Genomic DNA, 21,490 nt, shown 5'->3' with positions numbered 1-21,490 from the left:
GCTTGCCAGGCAGGCGCTTTGCCGCTGAGCTAAATCCCCAGCGCCCTTTTTTGGTCTTTTTGAAACAGGGTCTCACTATGCAGTTCAGGCTGGCCTTGAGCTTACTTTGTAGCCCAGGCTGGTCTCGAATTTACAACAATCCTCCTGCCTCAGCCTCCTGAGTGCTGGGCTCATAGGCGTGTGCCATTCTGCCTTGCTATAAACATTTATTTTTAAAAAAACGATTATCCCTTCCCTGAAGAGGCCTAATCTCATACACATACACTCACACTCTCACACACCTCTGCTCCCATGGTGATGCCCACAACCAGAGTGCTTTGCATCCTGGGTGTGTAACTGGCATCCTCCCATCTGGCCTCCATCTGTCTCAGCTCTTCAATTACAAGGAATAATACCTTCTAGTTCCCTTCATCTGTAGTTTGTTCATTTTTGTTTTATTTTTTGTTGTTTTGTTTTTCCTAATAATTGTTATTCATAGCCAGGCATGGTAGCACAAAGCTATAATCCCAGCAGTCCTGCGTCAGAAAGATCACAAGTTTGACCTGAGTCTTGTGAATTTAATGACTTAGTGAGACCTTGTCTCAGAATTTAAAAAATAAATGGCCTGGGGATATAGCTCAGTGCAAAGGCCCTGGGTTTAATCCCTAGTTATTCATTGATGGGTATGTGGGGTTTAGGCATAAATTTAAGCATTTTAAAGTGGTTTTACCAGAAGTCAGATTATTACACTCCTTGCATTGTTTGCAGTCTTGGCAGGTTTAAACTTCACACACACAGGGGTTGGGGATTTAGCTCAGTGGTACAGTGCCTGCCTGGCAAGCGCGAGGTCGTGAGTTGGATCCCTGGTACCGGAAAAAACAAAAACAAACCCAAAAGCTAAACTTCACACACACAGCCCTTGGATGCTCTTCCTCATAGGAGTAAGTACAGGCTTGTGTGATCCTACCCACCCACCCTTCTGTTACTTTTGCTGTCCCCTTCCCTCCCACTTCTGAATATACTTCTGTCTGGGCTGACCCTGGACCCTACTTCTCCTGTCTCCAGCAAAGCCTTCATTATACCATTCTTTTTTCTCCCCACTTTTAAGATAAGTGTCCCCTCTATTCAGAAAGATGTTAACCATATTTGGGTATCCTTGCAGCATTCTCTTGGTTGTTTGTGGCCCAGATCCCTGGGGTGTAGCCCTCTGGTGGAAAGGGACCGTGTCTGTCAGCCCTCAGGCATCAGTCAGGTTGCTGGGTTGGACAAGCAGGACTCTAGTCCAGGGACTCAGTGCTTGCTGTACTGGGATTTTTGGCTCTTTGATTTCTTGCAGAATGTTGCTATAAATGTTATAAGTGAGGGGTTGAGGGGAGAGGAGAGGAATGGGGGGAAAAAAGAAGATTCAAGTTATATCATACAGGTATAAATTCTCTACTTGATCATTGTATATACCTAAAATGTACCAATAGAATCTGATTGGAAACTGAAAAATGAATGAGTGACTGAATGAATGAATGTATGTTATAAATAACCTGGGTGGTGCTCTTTCCACAGGTACATTCTGGTTGACTGGCTGGTAGAAGTTGCCACCATGAAGGACTTCACAAGCCTGTGCCTTCACCTGACAGTGGAGTGTGTGGACCGGTACCTGAGGAGGAGGCTGGTGCCCCGGTACAAGCTCCAGCTGCTGGGCATCGCCTGCATGGTCATCTGTACCCGGTGAGAAGCCCATTGGTCCAGCCAGCAGGGCTGGTGTTTGAATATGCTGGCTCTTCTTGGAGGTCACTGTCCTTCCTGTCCTAGTGGCTAGTTCATAAGGGAAATAAGTCTTAAGGGTCCCATCTGACTCACAGATGGGGATGGCAGAATTGACTCTTGACATGGCCATTATACAGGTACATGTGTCCAGGTAGCTTATCTCGGCATATGGTCTCAGAACCCAGAGCATGAACTCAAACAGGCACAGCCTGGACCATATCTCCCCAGGCTCCTGAGGGTGGTGGTACCAAGGGTCACAGCTGGCTGCCTTCCTCCTCTTTGGTCTTCAGAGTTCACAGAGAGAACTATGTCTCTGAGGTTAAGTTTTCTTGTTTTCCTAAACCAAACATTCCCAGCATGAGCCACCACTTCCAAGTCGTCGGAAGTACGTTCCGGACCCACTGGCCTTGGCTGGGAGGCTCAGTGAGTAAGCAGTAGATTTGGCTGCACTTAGCAGTGATAACTGCAGGGATTTATTTCTGTCTTGCATAGCAGCCTAGAGGCAAAGATCCAAGGTCACTGGGATGTTTTTTATCTCAGGAGGCCATGAAGGAACCCTAGCTATCATTTTGCTCTCTGCCACCCGCCAGTGGCTGCCCTTGTCCCCGTGATGTGCCACAGCGGCTGTGTCCACCTTCTCACGCATTGCCACATCTAGCCAAGACAGAAGCTGTAGTCCCATTGGATGGCTGTGTGCCAGCTCAAAGCAGGTCATAGTAACACAGAAGGGAGTGAGGAATTCAGGGTCAGTGAGCAGACCCTGCCGCACCCAGCCCAGAATCTCTTCATATGCCAGGTCTTCTGGCACCATTCCAGGTGTTCTGACCAGATGCTGAAGAACAGGTGGGGCTGCTGCCTCCCTGGATCTCACAGCACAGTTACATCATTGCAGGCTCAGATCCAGTTATTGGGCTACAGACAAGCAGATTGTAACTTCTGGAAATGGTTTAAGGCTGAGATGTGCCAGCTGTGCCATCAGGGTGGCACTAGCCCCTGTCCTCCCTTGCCCCTCTCCCCACCTTAGACTCCACTGCAGGGCTCTTAGCAGCCCATTCACATCCGCTCTTTCGTGCATGTGTGACCTTTGTGCTGGGAGGTGTACTCCCTGTCTCTTCTGTCCTGTCAAGCCAGTGACAAATATGCAAACTCTAGAGACCCAGGACAAGCAGCAAACTGGCCCTGGTCCATTCTCACCAGGGAGATCATCTTCAAGGCCTCTGGAGTAGGATGTTCCCTCATGGTTGGCATTGCCAGACAGTAGAGGGTGCCCCCATCTCCCAGACAATCAGAATTCCTGCACCAGCTGCCATGTTGTGTACAGACCTTCAGATACCCTCTAGGCCCTTTACCTCTAACTGTTGGTTCCAATGGCTCACTTACCTTCTGAGCTGAAAGAGTTTCTACTCTAATTGATAGACACTGTCAAAAGATAGGGTGATACTAAGAGGTTGAGGCTGGAAGATTAAAAAGTTCAGGGCTAGCCTGTGCAACTTACCAAGACCCTATCTCAAAATAAAATCTTTTTGGTACCAGGGATTAAACCCAGGATCTTCACACTGAGCTATATCCGTCAGACCTATTTTCTTTTTTTATTTTGAGACAGGATTTTGCTGAGCCACTAAGCTGTCCAAGCTAGGCTGGAACCTGTAATTCTCTTGCCTTAGCCTCCCAGAGTGCTAGTTACAGACATGGGCTACTACTCCTGGCATCAAAATTAAAAAAAAAAAATTTTTTTAAGGGCCTGGGTAAGTATCTCCATCATAGAGTGCTCACCTAGCATATATAAAGCCCTGTGTTTAATCCTTAGTACTGCACACAAAAAATTAAGGTACAGTCTAGGGGTGCCAATTAGTAGTAGAGCATTTGCCTTGCATATGCAAGGTCCTGGGTTTGATCCCCAGTAGCATCCGAGAAAAGAAAAGCCAGAGGTGGTGGCATATGCCTATAATTCCAGTATTCAGGAGGCTGAGCAGGAGGATCATTGTGAGTTGAAAGCCAGCCTGGGGTACATAGTGAGTTCAAGCCCAGCCTGTAATACATAGTGAGACCTTGTCTCCAAAAAAAAACCGCAAACCAAAAAAGGGCAAATCCCTGTCTCTAAGGTCATCAGGAGAACTGAATGATAGTCACTCATGGGGCCTTTTGCAGAGATAGATGTGCCTGATCAATAGCCCTTCCTCTCCCACTCTGCCTCTACATCCAGGCTCAAATCTTTCTTCTTTCCAGTACCTTGTGACCATCATTCCCTTTAATGTTCCTTACTGCCCAGAGGCAGCTGGATTCATTGTATAGCCTTGCTTTGGCACTGAAGCTCAAAGTCATCATGCTCTCCTTACCATGAGGCCTCCCCAGAGCCCTGGACCACCCAATTCCTATCCCTGCCTCAGGAGATGAACTCGGGGCTAAGCCCCCATCTCTATGTTCCAGGTTCATCAGTAAAGAGATCCTGACGATTCGAGAGGCCGTGTGGCTCACAGACAACACATACAAGTACGAGGACCTGGTGCGGATGATGGGAGAGATCGTCTCGGCCCTGGAAGGGAAGATTCGAGTAAGTGGGAGTTTCTTTTGTCTCCCTGCTTGGGTCTTGGGAGTAGGAAGAGCTGAAAACACCCAGCTTTCCTGCTCTGGAAGATCCTCTGGACCCAGGGGCCAGCTGTCTGTGCCATGCCCAAAGCCACGGCTACAGTGCATCATGACATGCTGTGATGCCCTGAGCGAGGACCGAGTCCCTGCTGGGCTGTTGCTTGCTGTGTTGTTGATGGAAAAGAGCCCACATCCACCTTCTTTTGTCTAGATCCCCACTGTGGTCGACTATAAAGAAGTCCTGCTGACGCTGGTCCCCGTGGCACCCAGAACTCAGCACCTGTGCAGCTTCCTCTGTGAGCTCTCTCTGCTGCACACCAGCCTGTCTGCCTACACCCCAGCCCACCTGGCCTCTGCAGCCCTGCTTCTGGCCAGAGTGATGCATGGGCAGAGTAAGGAGTGGCCCCTCTAGGGAATTGCTGGTGGCAAGGAAAGGGTGGTGGGACAACAAGAAATTTGTGCCCAGCACATAGTGGCATATGCCTGTAATCCCATCATTTCTAGGAGGCTGAGGCAGGAGGATTGTAAGTTTGAGCCCAGCCTGAGCAACAGTGATATATATAGTGAGATCATATCTCAAAATAAAATTGTTCAAAAGGACTGGGGATGTAGCTCAGTGTGAAAGCCCTAGGTTCAGGCCTCAGTATTACGAGGGGTGGGGAGGCAGCTTAGGATTGGGAAGTGAGAGATGGTTCTAGTTTGTTTCCCAAATCTTTGACAAAAATGCATGTTCTATATGGAGACTAGTCAAAACCATTTTGAAGAACTGCAACTTTGAGCTCCTAGAATGTAACCTGCAGGTTCATGGCGTGGGGATGGTCAGACAGCCATTGCATTCCTGGCCCTGCTTTGCTCCCTAGCACAGCCCTGGACCACTCAACTGTGGGACCTCACTGGGTTCTCCTGTGAAGACCTCATGCCCTGTGTCTTGAGCCTACATAAAAAATGGTGAGTCTGAGGCACGAAGTCATAGTGATTCATACCTGTAACCACCCCCGAAAAGGTAAAAGGCTGGGGATATAGCTCAGTGGGTTTTTCAGTCCCCAAAACCATCAAAAAAAAGTGGTAGATCTGTAAGGAAATGTGTCCTCTAGCCAGATTGTGCCAAGTAGAGGCTCAAGTTCCATTCAGCCCTTTGTGTCTTTATGTGACCGCTCTCAGTCAATGCACAGATCTTTCCTCAGTGAATTTCATGCAAGAAACATCTTTAAGTTGACATTTTAAAATTTCAGGGCCATGCTTCACACATTTTTTTCATAGTTCACAGAATTTCACACATTTTTCACATGGAGCCTCTGACTGAGGAAGTGGAATGCAGCAGGCAAGCAGACCCTCACTGCTAGTCCCATCTGTGCCTGTCTTGCTGCCCACCCCCAGCCTAGCTGTGATGGCTTGTTGTGCTCCAGACCTTGGGGTCCTGCTGCCTCCTTGTCTTCCCACAAGGTGTCAGGTGGCAAAGGACCCTGGAGGAAAAGAAACTGTGGAGGATGCTGGTGCTTGAGAGGACCAGGTTCCCCTAAAGAAAGTGCAAATGCAAAGAGGGCGGCTCTTGCAGGTCAGCAAGACTATTGGCTGTGTGCAAGTCTGGGGCACGTGGGCTGAGTTTGAATCTAACTATGAGTGGCTCAATTCCTCTTGCACTTTGCTCACAACTTGCTTCTCCCTTTCTCAGCTCTCCTTACTCCCTTGTGCCCTCCTTCCAAGTCCTGCAGCTTCCTCCTCCAGAACACCCTGCCTTGGTCTGGTTCTCCGGTCCCCTACCCCATCCTGAGAGTCCAAGTAGTTCTGGCTTCCTGTTGTTCCTCAGATTCTGCCCCAAGGAGACTTAACCACTTCTAGATTCAGACCACATCTAACCCTTGACCCCCTCCCCAGCCCAGATCACCTTGCCAGTGTGTCTAAGCCAACTAGCTGCCCGCTCTTGCCTGGTTGAGCGTTCCCAACATTCAGGTTGCATTTGGTGGTTGGTGGTTGAGGCCTAGTCACACTGGCAGAGGCCACGACCAGCCTGTTTCTGCTTCTCCTTCATCACTGCACCCTAGCAGCTTTTACGTCTGACACACTTCACACATGCACACTTTAGGATCTGGTCCTCTCAGTGACCTTGGTCACTCCCTGCTGCCTCCTAGAATCACAAGACAGCTGCCCCTGAGCATCTCTCCTGCTTATGCCAATCCAGAGCCTTGCTCTACAGCTTCTAGGATAAGATCCGAGCTCCCCAGAACAGCTTCCATTCCTGACCAGCTCTTCTGTCCTCTGTTCTCTAGCTGTGGGTTCTGGTCACCATTCCTGGGGCTGGCATGTGCTTTTGTCCACCATTTTCTCCTGCAGTGCCGACTCTCGGTGAGGAACCAGGGTGACAGTTGAAGGGTCAGTGTGTTTGACCCCCATCTTTGATCATTCTGGGAGCACAAACTGTCACGAGATACTGGCCAATAAAAGTTGCTGTTCAGCCATGTTTATTTTTCCCCCCCAAAGGAATTTTTTGTGTTGCTTTTGTAACTACTTAAAGTGGTATGTTAGTCAGCTTTTTGTCCCTCTGGTAAAATATCTGAGAATATCAACCTAGAGGAGAAGAGATTTATTGTGGCTCACGGGTTCAGAGTCCTTCGGTCTGTGGCGATTTGTTTTCCTTGTGTCTAAGGCTGTGGTGAAGTGGAAACTTCATGGCAGAAGGTCATGGGGAGGAAGGCTGGTTACCTCAAGGTAACCAAGGCAGAGAGAATGAGAGCCTGTGCTAGAGGGTGTCTGTCTTCCACTTTTGTTCCCTTGGAGCCCCCAGGCCCACATTCAAGGTGGGCTCTTCCTCAGGTCACTGTCCCACATGCCAGTCTTCCTTTTTTTTTTTTTTTTGGTCTTTTTGAGACAGGGTCTTGCTGTGCGGTTTAGGCTGGCCTTGAGCTCACTTTGTAGCCCAGGCTGGTGTCAAACTCACAACGATCCTCCTGCCTCAGCCTCCCAAGTACTGGGATTACAGGCGTGCCGCACCACACCTGGCTCCAGTCTTCTCTTGAAACAACACTCGGACATACCCAAAAGTAGGCTTTCTAATTTCCTAGATATTTCTCAATCTAATTATATTGACATTCAAGATTAATATCATAATTGAAAACATTTATTTATAAACTAAGCTTTTTTTTTTCTGAGATAGGGTCTTGCTATATAGTTTAGGCTGGCCTTGAACTCGCAGTGGTCCTCCTGTCTCAGCCTCCCAAGTGCTGGGATTACAGGGGTGCACCACTAAGCCTGGCAGAATTAAGCTTTTTTTTTAACTAAATTTTTGCCAGGCATGGTGGTGCACCCCTGTAATCCCAACTCTTGGGAGGCTGAGTCAAGAGGATCATTGTGAGTTCAAGGCCAGCCTGGGCTACAAAGTGAGCTCAAAGCCAGCCTGAACTTCATAGTGAGACCCTGTCTCAAAAAGACCAAAAAAATAAAAATTTAAAAAAAAAATTAACTAAATCTTAAAAAATTGCACAACTTAATGGGCCTTTAGTATATTCACAAAGTTGTTCAGTGGCCATCACCACAACCAATTTTAGAACATTCTCAGCACCCCAAAAAGAAACCTCTTCCAACTCCACCCATTTCCCTCAGCCCCGGCAACCACTTAAACCTGCTTTCTATCTCTGGATTTTGCCTATTCTGGACATTCTGTATAAACGTGGCCATATGGTAAGCAGCCTTTTGTGTCTAGCTTCTCTGACTGAGTATCTTGTTTTTCCAGGCTAATGCTGCATGTCAAGGCTTCATTTTTTTTTTTAAATGGGTAAATAAAATCCTGCTGTGTGGTTGGACCACGTTTTATTTATCCACTCAGCCACTGATGGCTGCCTGGGTTGTTTCCACCTTCTGGCTCCTATGAATAGTGGTGCTGTGAATGGTCTGGTGCGAGTTTCTATGTGGACATGTGTTTTCATTTCTTAGGTGTAAATCCCTAGGAGTGGAATGGCTGGGTCCTATGGAAACTATGTTTTAACTGCTTGATGAGCTGCCAAGCTGTTCTCCAGAGTGACTGCACCATTTTGCGTCCTCATCGTTGGGCAGGTTTTGAAAGCTTGTTGTCCCCTCCACTTGAGGGAGCAAACTGAAACTGGGTTGGGGGTGCCTCACATGTCCACCTCTGTGTCTGCTTCCAGCTTCCATGACGACGCCCCCAAGGACTACCGCCAAGTCTCTCTGACTGCTGTGAAGCAGCGATTTGAGGACAAGCGCTATGAAGACACCAACCAGGAAGAGGTACCTCCCCCGCCCTGCCACCTGGGTGTCTGATGGGGGTGCAGAGTGGGATCAGGGTTCTGCAGCCTCACCCAGTGCCTCTTCTTCCCTCTTGCTGACTCTGGCTTCCCTAGGTGCTGAGCTACAGCCAGTTGTGTACAGCACTGGGGGTGAAAGAAAGCCCAGAGCCCGCATCTTTCCTCAATTCAGGGGAGATCTGCCCGTTCCTCAGCTCTCCCTCTGGGAGGAGAACAAAGCGGTGAGTCCCGTGCCCACCCCCCCCAATCCGGAGGCCACTCTGCGTGTGCAGGGCGGTGCTACAGGCAAGGGCTGAATTTTCTCACTGACCCCTCGGCTATCTGAGTTCCACGTAGGTGAACCTGCACTTGAACCCAGGCAGTCTGACCTTGAATGTGTTCTTGAGCTTCATTGCCCTCAGCTCCTTTTTCATAGGTGTCTGCCTCTCTTGCTTTATCCTGGCTCCCTCTGAGGGACAATGGTTCTGAGCACAGTTGATTCTGACTTAGGCTCTGGCCTTGCCTGTGCATCCTGAGGTGTTCTCCTCCATGGATGTTGCTGTCACTCCTGCACTTGGGTTGTAACCTGATTAATATTCTCATCATTTCTTTCCGTCCCCTTGTATCCTCCCTTTTTGCTTGTGTGTACTCCTATTTATTCCCATCATGCTCTCTTTTTGGGGGTGTGTGGTGTGGTGAGAGAGTCTCCCTGTATAGTTCAGTGGGTTTTTTTTTTTTCTTGTTTTTTTTTCTGGTACCGGGAATCGAACTCATGACCTCGCACTTGCCAGGCAGGCGCTGTGCCGCTGAGCTAAATCCCCAGCCCCTCACTGTATAGTTCAGATTGGCCTTGGACTCCCTGTGTGGCCCAGGCTGGCCTCAAACTCATGGTGATCCTCCTGCCTCAGCCTCCCACTCCCATCTCTCTTATCACTGTCATCACTGTATTTCCTGGAATAACTTCTCCCCACATTACCCATCTGAACAATTCCTGTTGATTCTGCAAAGCCCTGGTGAACAGGACCGTCTTTGTGCTGCTGGCTCTGCCTCTGTAACTGCTTGGCATCCCCTGTACCCCTAGCTTCCTGAGAGAGGTTACTGCACAGTTGAATCATTCCTGTTACATCACAGGGCCAGGCAGGACTACCTCCATGAGTGTGTGGGGAGTATGACCCTGGTCACAGTCCCTTGAACTCCAGGGAAGCCCCAAAGAAGTAGCTGATAGAGAAGCAGCCTAAGCCACCCCCATGATGCACTACAGCATTGCCACTGGGTTGAATATAGGTGACGAGGGCCCACCTGAGAAGGCCACCACTTACATCCTACTCTGCAGATGACAACCCGACTATCCAGGGATAGGGTCACACACAGGGGAAGGCCGGAAGATATATATCTGTGCCTTGGGAGGTGGAATTCCTGGCCCCCACCATAGCTAGTCTCACTGTGTTAAACTTGCTTCCTAGCAGCCCCCCTAGCCCTGTCAGTCATCTGAAAGGGACCTTGTCAGGTTATACTGAGGTAACTTTGTCCATCCCTTGAACTCTGGAAGCAGAAAGACTCAGCAGAAATGGTGGCTTCTCCCAGAAACAGGCCCATACTCTAGCTTCAGCCCTGATCCCAGGTGGGCAGAGGTGCCAGCACTCCCTGGGGACAGCCCCAGCACTGCCTGCATCTTCTCTGACCACATCCTGGAGGATGATTGGCCCAGGTTCCTCTAGCTGACTAGGTTGAGCCAGAGTTCACACCCAGACAGAGCCTTCCCTCAAGGCTCACACTGGTTGTAGCCTCACAGGTGTTCTCTACCCAGCACATCCTTCCAGAGCACATGGGAGGCCCAGGGCTGAGCAGGTGTTTGAGGCTGGTGCATGACTGGAGCTTCCTGGCTTTCCCTATTTCATAGGAAGCGGGAGAACAGCATCCAGGAGGACCGAGGCAGCTTTGTCACCACACCCACTGCCGAGCTGTCCAGCCAGGAGGAGACACTGCTGGGCAGCTTTCTGGACTGGAGTCTGGACTGCTGCTCTGGTTACGAGGGTGACCAGGAGAGTGAGGGCGAGAAGGAGGGTGACGGTGAGTGTGTAGCAGAGGGACACTGCACAGGAGCAGCCTTCTACTGAGGGTCTCCTGCACCCAGCAGTCAAGGTCTGGCCCTAGCCAACTGGTACCACACCCTCACCTAGGTGAGTTTGTCCTAACCCAGAGGCATAAGAGCAGGCCCCTTAGACACCAGAGCTCAGGGTGGGAATGGGGATTACTGCTACTCCACAGGGAGGGAGAGGATTTAGGTACTCCTGTGCCCCGCTCTATCTAACTGGGTCTGTGTTGGTGGAAGGCCCTCATAGGACAGGGGACAGGGATCCTAGCTGGAGTTCCTAATTAGGTCTTTCTAGAGGATCGGTGAGATGTACCCACATGGTATATATAAGTCCCTCCCTACCCCCTATAGACTGGAGGAGGTCCTGTCCCCAGTGTCCTAAAAAACAGACTTCTACCTTGGGCAGATTTTTTAGGCCTTTCCAGTTGCTTAACTTTGTGTCCACTCAGGGAAGATAAGTAAGTCAGACAGCCAGTTGCTACCTTCCACTGCCCTCCTACAATGAGAGAAGCATGTCACCCACAGCTTTCAGCTGAGTGATATAAGGGACCACAGCCAGGTAGGGGATATTTGACCAGGTGCAGGAGGCGGTAAACTGTCTTGGCTATGAGCCAGAGTCTGGACTGCCCAGGTCCTGACTGCGCAGAGAGGGTTGGTTACCTCTGATGCTCGAGCTATCGCATGACCTCCCCCATCCCAACATTTCCCACAGTAACAGCTCCCAGTGGTGTCCTCGATGTCACTGTGGTCTACCTAAACCCAGAAGAGCACTGCTGTCAGGAATCGAGTGATGAGGAGGCCTGCCCAGAGGATGAAGGACACCAGACGCCAGGTACTCAGACACCTCCAACGCCAGGGCCCAGGCCACTTCTCTGCAAGAGGAAGCCCGGCAAGGATATCACGACCTCAGGGTACTCCTCTGTCAGCAGCACAAGTCCCACAAACTCTGTGGATGGCAGCTCAGGGGACCCTCCGCAATCTACCTCAGTGCTGTCCCTGGGCAGCGACTCAAACACACATCCCTGCCACCATCAGGCCAAGAAGTCATGTTTACAGTGTCGTCCCCCAAACCCCTCAGAGAGTACTCTTCCCCAGCAACAAGTGAAACGGCAAAATCTATCTACTCACAGTGACGAGGACATGAACTTGGGCTTCCTGAAGCTGTGAGTGTGTGTTAGTGTGTCTGTTGCAGTGAATGTTTACCAAGGAGGGCTGCTGTTCTGCTAGGAGGAGTTGGGGGTACTGCAGGTGGGAACTGTATTGATCTGGGGGCAGTTCCACACAGCAGAGGGGTAACTGGTGGGTACTGAGTTTCTTTCTCTAGGAAATTCCTGTGCAGGCCCTCAGAACATCATATCAATGTGAAAAGCTCAACTCCTCTTTGGAAAATTTCTCTCCAAAGCAGTCAAACCATGCCAAGTGAAGCCCACCTCTCTGTACCTCCTGTGTCCCACTGTCTGGAAAAATGAAGCCTGTATTTGTCCTGGTCTTCTCAGCCCCTCAGAGCTCCATGCCAGGAGCTGAGAGGTTTCACAAGAACACATGTGGCCCAGGTAGTCAGTCTGGCGCAGCTTGAGTCCCTGGCCAGCATCTGTCTGACTTTGGGCCTCAGTGGGTGCTCACCGCTGTACGCTCACCCACCTTGGCCTGCACCCGATATCCACTCCCTTCCGGGTAGTCAACCTCATGGTGAGGGGACCTGTGTCCCTGCACATCTGTGTGTACTGCGCCATGACTGCCAGGTGGGAACCATGTTCCCTTCCCCTGACACTCTCTGCCCCTCTTGCAGGAGTGTTTGTCTGTGTCCCTGTGGTGTCCACGCAAACATTTCTCTTTGCACTGAATTTCTGGGCCATATTTCCCCCTTTATTTCTAGGTTTCTTTCTTCCAAGATGAGAGCAGAGTTACCATTTAAAATAAGGAGTATTAAAAAACAAGAAATTGGCAGCATTAATTTAGGCTCAGCTGAAAAAAGATCAGACATCAGCCTCTCCATGTTATCCTGGTACCTTTTTTCTACTTTTGTTTATTTGTTTGGGGTGTTTTGTTTTTATTTCTCTGTTTTTTACAGTACTGGTATTGAACCCAAGAGTCCCCACTGAGCTACATCCCCAACTTTAAAAATTTATTTTGATGCCGGGCGTGGTGGCGCATGCCTGTAATCCCAGCACTTGGGAGGCTGAGGCAGGAGGATCACTGCAAGTTCGAGACCAGCCTGGGCTACAAAGTGAGCTCAAGGCCAGCCTGAACTGCATATTGAGACCCTGTCTCAAAAAGACTAAAAAAAAAAAAAAAATTAGTTTGAGAAAGAGTGTCACTAAGTTGCTCAGGCTGGGCCTGAACTTATGATCCTCCTGCATGACCCTCCCAGAGTGTTGGGACTACAGGTATGCACCACCTTGGGATATGCACCACCTGCTTATCCCAGCACTTTTTATGCAAAAAGGTTTTTCCCAGAGGTTAGCCAGAAAAAAGTTCAAGTCATCTGTAATATCTGAGATGAACAAGAGGCAAAGAGCAGCCAGTGGGGTTTGCCTTTATCTGATCCCAATTGTAGATCTGCTATGGATTCTGTAGGGAAAAAAGCAAATCCTGCTTTCCCTTTCTTACTGGCCATGGAGCCAGATTTCTGCCTCAAAAGTAACAGGGCGGGGGATCTAGCTCAGTGACAGAGCACTTGCCTACTATGCATTAACCCCTTGGCTTGTGAGCCTTAGAGGAAGCACCCCAAACAGTGCCTGGGGAGTTTGCTGAAGGCCAGTCACAGACACATCACCTCTGCTAGGGTACTCTCTTGTTTCCTCTTGAATGTAACAGAACCACATGGCCAGCAATGTTCCAAGTGCTCTTGAACCAGAAGTAGGGGGAAAGGGGAAAGTTGACTCAGTGTTCACTTTGCTGTGTGCCTGTGTGTATGTGGATGTCCCCATGGCAGCTGTCTTTGCTACTGTAAATTCTAACCACCCTGGCTGGGGCATGGTGGGGATGAAACCCCAGGCATTGGAATTGTAGACCTGTCCTGACTGCCCCTGGGTGTGTGTGAGCCTGTTCCTCATCTGTAAGATGGGGCAATAATACCTACCTCACAGGGGTGTTGTGAGGATTAAATGTAATGACAGTGGCACATGGGTGATAACTCATCACTTAACTGTCTCGCCTCTTATCTGTGGTTCCCCTGATCAAGATCTCTGCTCCACTCCAGATAGACTTAGTTCTCTGCCTTCTTCCAGCCTGCACCTGTGGGAGGAAAGCGCTCCACGAACACCTGGGAGCACCTGATTCTGCTGTAGGGTCTCTGTCTTATAGTAAAATTTCCCTCATTGATGAGACAAAATCCTCCACACCCAAAGCTGAAGGGGGAAAGGTTTATTGAGCTCACAGTTTGTAGATGTTTCAACCCATAATTGGCTGACTCCAAGGCAGGGTGGTACATGGCAGAGGGGCAATAGTTTATGGCAGTGGAAGACACCAAAAGCAACAAGAGACAGACAAGCCTCTTTCCCTTATATTGTATCCCGTCTTACTGGATGAGAATGGTGCCAATCCAGTCAGCAGATTGAACCAGCAATCACCCACCCTTAACCCCAGCACCGCGCTACAAATCAATCACTCTATATTCAGCCACCTCTGAAGAAAAAAACTATGACCACGTGAGGCTTTAGGGGGACATCTGGACACAAACTAACAGTCTGCTTGGCTCTCCTACATACCATTTGAAGATTTTCCTCTCCTACTCTATAGGTGCTACCTGTGTCCCAGCCCCCTTTCGGTTCTCTGCCAGACACCCTCACCACACAGCCCCCCCATGTGTTTTAACCCCTCTCCATTCTTAAAACCCTTCCCCCAGCCAAGGATGGTCATCCAGCTGCCATGTGAGATTTCTTGGCCTCTTTAGAGGTTGGAATTTCTGTTCTCTCCAATTCTGCTGGAGCTGCTGTCCTCACTTCTAGCAGCATCTGTATCCAGATCCTTTGGCAGGTGTCCCCTGAATCACTGAGGCCTGGGTTTCACCCCATCGTATACACTGCATCTTGCCCATGGCCCCCTCCTGGAACACTCTGGACCCCCGCCGTTTCCCCTGCTGTCAGTTCTCTGTGCTCCCTTCCTGTCTGTATATCCCACTTGGAGCCAGCTTGCCACGCCCATGGTTCATGTACACCTGCTCTGGATGTGGGCTTCATAACCCTCTATCCAGGTGCCTGACACTTTCCTGGATGGCATCACTTCATGTCATTTCCAAATGATATGTTCCCCCATTCACAATCCCAACAACATTCTTACCTCATCCATGTACCTGATCCAGTGCTAGCTGGCCCTGGGTTCAGCAAGACAGCTCATCTCTGTTTTAAGTACCTTCGACAAGGACAGATTAAGACATAAAGCTGCCGGGCGTGGTGGCACCCACCTGTAATCCCAGCACCCGAGAGGCTGAGGCAGGAAGATCCTTACGAGTTAGAGACCGGCCTGGGATACAAAGTGAGCTCAAGGCCAGCCTGAACTACATAACGAGACTGTTTCAAAAAGACCAAAAGAAAAGGTGTTCTAGGGGAATATAAGAATGATGCTCCCACGTACCGGTAATCCAAACCGGAAACCTGTGAGTCGCCTGAGGTCTTGCTGCTTCCTCCAGTTCCAACACTGAGCGGGAGTCTGTAGTGGGCGGGGCTAAGCGCTGGCCTCAGGATTGGGTAGCCTGGTCGGAAGGGGCGGCCTCCTGCGCGGAAGCCGGGAAACTGTAGCGGCTGCAAAACTCCAGGAATCGGAATGGCCGTCTTGCTACAGGCTGACTGTGCCCGTCGGTAGGTTCAGCACGGAGGGAACGGGGAGGGAGGGCGCGTGGCCCGAGGCCTGATCCCAGTCGGGCTGCTGAGCTCGGTGTATTCTCCCAGGCTGGTGGCCGAGCTTCAGGGCGCCCTGGACGCCTGCGCAGAGCGACAGCGGCAGGTGGAGCAGAGCTTGCGCGTCTCCCGGCGGCTGCTGCAGGCCTGGTAGGCAGATTCCAGCAACCCCTGGCCAGACCTCCCTCGTATCCTCGGAATCATGCCTCAGGGACTGAGAGGCTGAGTCCATCCGCCCATTTCCAAGATGCCGGTTGTCAGCGCTATCTCCATTACTTTGCAGGCTCCAAGGCTTGTAGGGCTGTAGGATGGGATCTGTTTGAACTGTGGCTGGTCTGTCTTTGCAGGGAACCAGCTGGGACCACAGCTCTGGAGCCACCTCCTGGGTCAGAAACTAAAAAAGACCCTTCTCCAGGTAAACACCTTCCAGCTTCTCCAGGTGCTACCCCTGGGCTCTCTTGTGTGCAGTGCTAAGGGACCCATTCTGAGACCGTGGGGAGGAACCTCTGCATAATTCTTGGCTTTCACAGCATGCACACCAAACCCCCAAGACATCAAGGAGCTGGAGCTTCTGACACAGGCACTGGAGAAGGCAATACGGGTGCGGAAAGGCATCTCTAAGACTGGAGAAAGAGGCAGAACCCCCAGCCTGAAACCTGGGTCCACTGCTTTGTCTCCTGGCACCACTGCCTCTGCCTCACCCCAGTCCTCAAGCCGGACTGGCCACTGTTCTTCAAGGACAAGACCCACCAAGGGCATCCTTCAGACTAAGGTGCCTGCCAAGCACCACCCAGAGCACAGGCTTCCGTTGGCGGGAAACAGGTCTCCTGTGGGGATAGGAGCCCAAGCCACCAGGCTTGAGCCGAATCACAGGGAACAAATGACCCTGTCAGCTGCTCCTCATGCAGCAGAAACCTTCACACTCAAGGAGAAGGGGTAGGTTTCCCTGACAGACTGAAAAAACTTCCATCTCTACCTGCTTAAATCCCCTGCCAACAACGGGAGTCTGGGGCTTGGGGTACAGAGAGGCGAGGACATTGAACTGGATGTGGGAGTCCTGGCTACCACTCCATGAGGCTTATGTTCTTCAGCTGGCCAATTGGAGCAGGTGGCCGGGATGGTACCAGGTTTGACCTGCTGGAACCTGCCCTGCCCTGTCCCCACCAGCTACCCCTTTATCCACCCAGCCTAGGGGCTCTGGGTGGATTCTGGAGCACATGGGCTCTACTCATGTTTACACATGGTGTCCTCTCTTTTTTGTTGGTTTTTTTTTGGTTTGTTTGTTTTGAGACAGAACCTCACTATGCAGTTCAGGCTGGCCTTGAACTCCTGCCTCAGCCTCCCAAGGTGCTGGGATTACAGGAATGCGCCTCCATGACTGGCTAATAGTGTCCTCTCTTCTCTCAGCCCGGTGCTGGGATGGGCCAGTTCGATTGCCCCTGTGGAAGTCCCTTCCAAGGGTGCTTATGGTGGCACATACTTGCAGTCCCAGAACTTCAGGAGGCTGAAGCAGGAGGATTGCAAGTATGAGCCCAGCTAGAGCAATTTAGCAACTTAATCACATCCTGTCTCAAAATAAAATATAAAAAAAGACTGGGGATCTAGCTCAACACAAAGGCCCTGGGTTCAATCCCCAGAACCACAAAAAGGGCTGGGGTATGAAACTGGGGAGAGAGTAAAGAGCTAATGAGCTATGATCAGGAAACAGGACTGGCAGTCCCTAAAGTAAGATGAGTTTACTCTGAGCACTGGCTTCTCTGACAGGACCCTGCTGCAGCTGCCCATGGCCTTCAGGAAGGTGGCTTCCCGGAATTCCTGGTAAGGCTTGGTGGGGACAGAAAGACATATGGGAAATGTCAGCAGCTCAGAGACATACAGGCAACACTTTGTAGCAGGTTCCTCTGTTTCGTTACCAGGCATTGTCACTGTGTTCAATCTGTCCAGCTAGGACTACTATAGTTGCCTCAGGTTCAGGGAGCTTTGAGATCCCACCTCAACCATTCACAAGCTGTGAGACCTGCACATGACCCTTGGTGTCCCCCAGCCCCAGTCTGGAGACAACGATAGGCTCAGATTCACAGAGATGTTGGGGATGGCAGGTTCAGGTGGTGCCTTTCAGGTGTTTGCACTATGCCTGATGCAGAGCAAGCATGTAGTAACTGTATGTAGTTACTATAACTTACCAGTCATAGTAACTGGTCACTGCCAGCTCTTTTATCCTTGATTTTTTGTGTGTGGGTGGTCTTTTTTGATACAGAGTTTCACTATGCAGTTCAAGCTGGCCTTGAACATACTTTGTAGCTTGGCTAGCCTTGAACTCAGTGATCCTCCTGTCTCAGCCTCCCAAGTGCTGGGATTCCAAGTGTGTACCACTGTACCTAGCTCAATTTTCTTTCAGTACTTTTTTTGTAGTGGGCTTTATATATGCTAGATAAGCACTACCACTGAACTCTACCCCTGTTCTTTTGCTTAGTATTTCCTTGACCGGCTCTGTTCCTTTGTCCCCTTGTCTTGGTCAATGTCCTTTAACTTTCCCAGTGTCTTTGAAGCCCCTGCTGGCATTCACAGGAGCCACATACCCAGCCTGGGGCCCCTACCCTCACCTTCCTCCCAATGACCAGCCCAATTGAGTAGAACTACCTCTCTTTGCTTCCTGGGGTGCCCTGGTATGTATTCCAGCCTGTGGACCCGTCTCAACTCCACACAAACCAGTGATGCAACAGATGCCACCAGTGCTGCCAAAACCCAGTTCCTCCAGAAAATGCAGAGGTCTGTATCCTTACTAGGACTATGGGAGCCTGGTGGCTTCCTACTTTACACTTGGCAGGTTTAAGGAGCAGCCCCAGGAAGTTCCTTTGTGGAATGGCAATGGGCTTTCTTCAGACCCCATTTGTGGTGGGAGCGTGGGGCCTGGCCATAGGAGAGTTTCCCTGACCCACGTCCAGTCGAGCATATCCAGCTCCAGGTTCAGTGCCGTGGAGGTAGAGATGGAGGCCCAATGCCTGCAGAAAGCCTGTGCGCTGCTTAGACTACGCATGCAAGAAGAGCTCTCAGCAGGTCAGCAGCCTAGACTGGGGCTTGGGAAGGGGTGTGCGGGGCAGGTTTCAGGACAAGCATGGATCCAGCCTGCTCTCCCTGTTGTATAGCCCCTGAAGACTGGATGCAGGAATACCGATGCCTGCTCACCCTGGAGGGGCTGCAGGCCATGGCTGGGCAGTGTCTCCATAAGGTGCAGGAACTGTGTACAGGTGAGGCTCTATCCATCCACCACCTGTGCCAAGGTCTGTATCAGAGTCAGGGCACCTTAGCCCACCTTGCCCTTACCTCAAGGAAGGGTGCCTAGCCCAGGGACTAAAGGCAAGCACCTACACTCTTCCCCAACCTGGTACACACAGTGTGCTGGGTTGTCACCAGTTGTCCCTGGGACCAGCTGGCCATCCTTACTTGCTTATGACAGCTCCCTTAACCTCCTGACAGACAAAATCTCACCAAATTGAGCAGTTTGTCTACTCAGGTACTTAAAGGGTAACTGTGAGCAGCAGAGCTGCCTTTCTCCTTTGGTGCTGCATTTTTTTTTCTCGTACTAGGGATTGAATCCAGTACCTTTTGCCTGCGAGGTAAGTACCCTACCACCGAGCTATGTCTTTGCCTTTTTTTCTCTCGATAGAGTCTCTCTATGTAATTCAGACTGGCCTTGAACTCACTTTGTAGCCCAGGCTGGCCTTGAGCCAGCAATCATCAGCTTCCCGAGTGCTAGGATTACCCCATCCCTTTTTATTTTAATCTGATAGAGTATCATGCTAAATGGCCTAGGCTGGCTTCAAACTTAAAATCCTCCTGTCTCAGTTTCTGAAAAAGCTGGTACCAACATGCCCAGCTCCTTTGCATCTTTTAAGTACAAATTTTAAGAGAGAAGGTCTATCATCTATCAAAAACAAAGTCAAGCTGTAGAAAGTCACACTTAAGCACAGGTGCCAGGTGTGGTGGTGCATATCTGTAATCTCAGCACTCAAGAGTCTGAGGCAAGAGAATGGTAAGTTTGAAGCTAACCTGGGCTACTTAGCCAGTTCAAAGTCAGCCTGGATTACATAGCAAGACCCTGTCTCCAAAAACAAAAAAGAAACCCAGGGGGTAAAGGGTAACTCCACAAAGTTCTGTCCCTGCTATACCAAGCCCAGGCAGGCCTACCACACTGCCAAACATTGGGCTGTTCTGAAAGCCCAGATTTTCACCTTTTAAAGGCAAGCAAGCCAGATATGGTGCACTGCTGTAATCCCAGCTGTGCAGAAGGCTGAAATGAGAAATCAGAAGTTTGAGACCAGCTGGAGCAACTTAGCAAGACCCTGTATCCAAACAAAACAAAAAGGAAATAAGTTGGGCATTGTGGAACATACCTATAATCCCAGCGCCTAGCTTCCAGGAGATTGAGGCAGGAGGGACTGAAGTTCAAAGCCTACTTGGGCTATGTAGTGAGTTCAAGGCAAGCCTGGACTACCTAGAGAGACTGTCAAAAACGGGGTGTGTGGAGGGTTGGGATGGAGCTCAGTGCTCTCTAGGTTCAATCTCCAGTATTCCACAAGAAAAGCCAGGTGAGCTAGGGGTAGGGAGCAGGTACCTGGAAAGGCAGCCTTGGGACTGTGGGGTGGGCAGACCTCTCAGGAAGAGCCCCCACTCATGGCTGGAATGATGTGGGGCCCTGGGCCTGGCTGCCACCCCATAAGGCCATGTCCTCCGGTCTTCACAGCTCTGACAGAACAGTTGCCAGGACCTTGTCTCATGGGGAGGCCTCTCAAGGCCTCCTTGCCCTGTGGAGATCGTGTATGCACTTCCTGGGGCCCTCAGCTCCTCCTCTACTCCAGCACCCAAGAGCTACAGACCCTGGCAACCCTCAGGCTTCGGGTGGCCATGCTGGAGCAGCAGGTCCACCTGGAAAAGGTACTTGCAAAGCAGAAGGTGAAGGGATGTGCACTGGGCACCGGGGGAGCCAATGCCATGCAGAGGGCTGGCACAAGAAAAGAAACCCTGGATTAGGGGGTTACTGGGCTCCTCTCCCAGGACCACAGAGGTGACATGGATAACTAAGCACCCCCAGCCTGCCTGTGGGCTGGGAAGGGCCCCAGATACACTGCATGCCCTGGTTGTGTGTGCCTTAGGAGGAAGGAAGGCTGGAGCATGGAAATTTGCCCCAGGATTTCCTGCTTGTTGGAGCCCTGCGCTAGCAGCTGAAACAGGGCCCCACTAAGACCATGACATTGCACCGCTCCCAGGTCCTGATGGCTGAACTCCTCCCCATGGTGAGCACCCAGGAGCCCCAGGGCCAGCCCTGGCTGGCACTGTGCCGAGCTGCCTATAGCCTGCTCTGCGAGGGAGGGGAGCGCTTCCTCACAATCCTGCAAGAAGACCCTGCTGACTGAAACTACAACCCAGGTCTTGGCATCCTGGGGCAAGGAAGCCTTTCAGAGAGTCCCCTTCTGGCTGGAGTAAAGTGAACTGGGATTGAGGAGAATTTCCCTGGTTTGGATACAAGGACCTGGTATAGATCCAGGGACTTGTACCTCACTGTGTGTGTACCTCACTGGGCTGCCCTACCTGTTCAGGGCTCAGCTTTCTGCCTTCCTGGGGCCCAGTAGCCCAGATGCAGGGGGTGAGGGGGGTGTTGTTTTTGTCTTCTTACTATATATCTAAGAACTGGTTGTACATTAAAACTACTACTTTAGGAAGCATATCTTTTAAAATCATACCAAAGTAGAATTTGGTAGAAGGTCCTTTATAGTTTTTATTTCCTTATAGTCTTATTGAACAAGAATGTACCAAGTTGGCAAACAAAACAAAACAAAACAAAACAAAACTGGGTGTGGTAGTGCACTCTTGTAATCCCAGCACTCGGGAAGCTGAGGCAGGAGGATCGTTGTGAGTTTGAGACCAGCCTGGGCTACAAAGTGAGCTCAAGGCCAACCTGAACTGCATAGTAAGACCCTGTCTCAAAAAGACAAAAA

The 21,490-nt window shown here is 50.6% G+C and overlaps 2 protein-coding genes across 5 annotated transcripts in view; both read left to right on the top strand.

Moving 5' to 3' along the window:
• The window catches only part of Ccnf (cyclin F), a gene marked incomplete in the record, with an annotated part of 25,868 nt that extends 13,044 nt beyond the window's left edge, over positions 1 to 12,824 (top strand). Inside the window, 8 exon segments of the mRNA XM_013518018.1 lie at positions 1,537 to 1,701; positions 4,168 to 4,291; positions 4,538 to 4,718; positions 5,187 to 5,274; positions 8,466 to 8,565; positions 8,679 to 8,803; positions 10,462 to 10,631; positions 11,369 to 12,824. Coding sequence (XP_013373472.1) covers positions 1,537 to 1,701; positions 4,168 to 4,291; positions 4,538 to 4,718; positions 5,187 to 5,274; positions 8,466 to 8,565; positions 8,679 to 8,803; positions 10,462 to 10,631; positions 11,369 to 11,823 — 1,408 coding nt within the window.
• A 2,543-nt stretch (positions 12,825 to 15,367) lies between these two features.
• LOC102023203 (chromosome unknown open reading frame, human C16orf59) lies at positions 15,368 to 21,242 on the top strand. 4 transcript variants are annotated; one of them, XM_013517939.1, is made up of 11 exons: positions 15,368 to 15,455; positions 15,546 to 15,644; positions 15,842 to 15,909; positions 16,025 to 16,430; positions 17,259 to 17,312; positions 18,174 to 18,267; positions 18,440 to 18,551; positions 18,641 to 18,742; positions 19,082 to 19,111; positions 20,239 to 20,429; positions 20,762 to 21,242. In XM_013517939.1, exons 1-11 carry the CDS (start codon positions 15,421 to 15,423, stop codon positions 20,906 to 20,908), a joined length of 1,338 nt encoding a protein of 445 aa, XP_013373393.1. In that variant the 5' UTR covers positions 15,368 to 15,420; the 3' UTR covers positions 20,909 to 21,242. The 4 variants fall into 4 exon arrangements, with proteins under 4 accessions (XP_013373393.1, XP_013373392.1, XP_005391484.1 ...); XM_013517938.1 differs by lacking the exon at positions 18,174 to 18,267 and having other exon boundaries at positions 18,322 to 18,551; XM_005391427.2 differs by lacking the exon at positions 19,082 to 19,111.
• The last annotated feature ends 248 nt before the right edge of the window (positions 21,243 to 21,490 follow it).

Source organism: Chinchilla lanigera, unplaced genomic scaffold (assembly GCF_000276665.1).
Source record: "Chinchilla lanigera isolate Chin_1 unplaced genomic scaffold, ChiLan1.0 scaffold00041, whole genome shotgun sequence".
In the NCBI taxonomy this organism is placed as follows: Eukaryota; Metazoa; Chordata; class Mammalia; order Rodentia; family Chinchillidae; genus Chinchilla; species Chinchilla lanigera.
This window is presented reverse-complemented; position numbering and strand designations above follow the sequence as displayed.

Excerpts from the sequence above, each read along its gene's own strand:
- LOC102023203 (XM_013517938.1), top strand. The coding sequence starts at position 15,421 with ATGGCCGTCTTGCTACAGGCTGACTGTGCCCGTCG. Across the intron at positions 19,112-20,238 it reads CAGTACCTTTTGCCTGCGAG|CTCTGACAGAACAGTTGCCA; the intron begins GTAAGTACCCTA and ends CGGTCTTCACAG. Across the intron at positions 20,430-20,761 it reads AGCAGGTCCACCTGGAAAAG|GTCCTGATGGCTGAACTCCT; the intron begins GTACTTGCAAAG and ends CACCGCTCCCAG.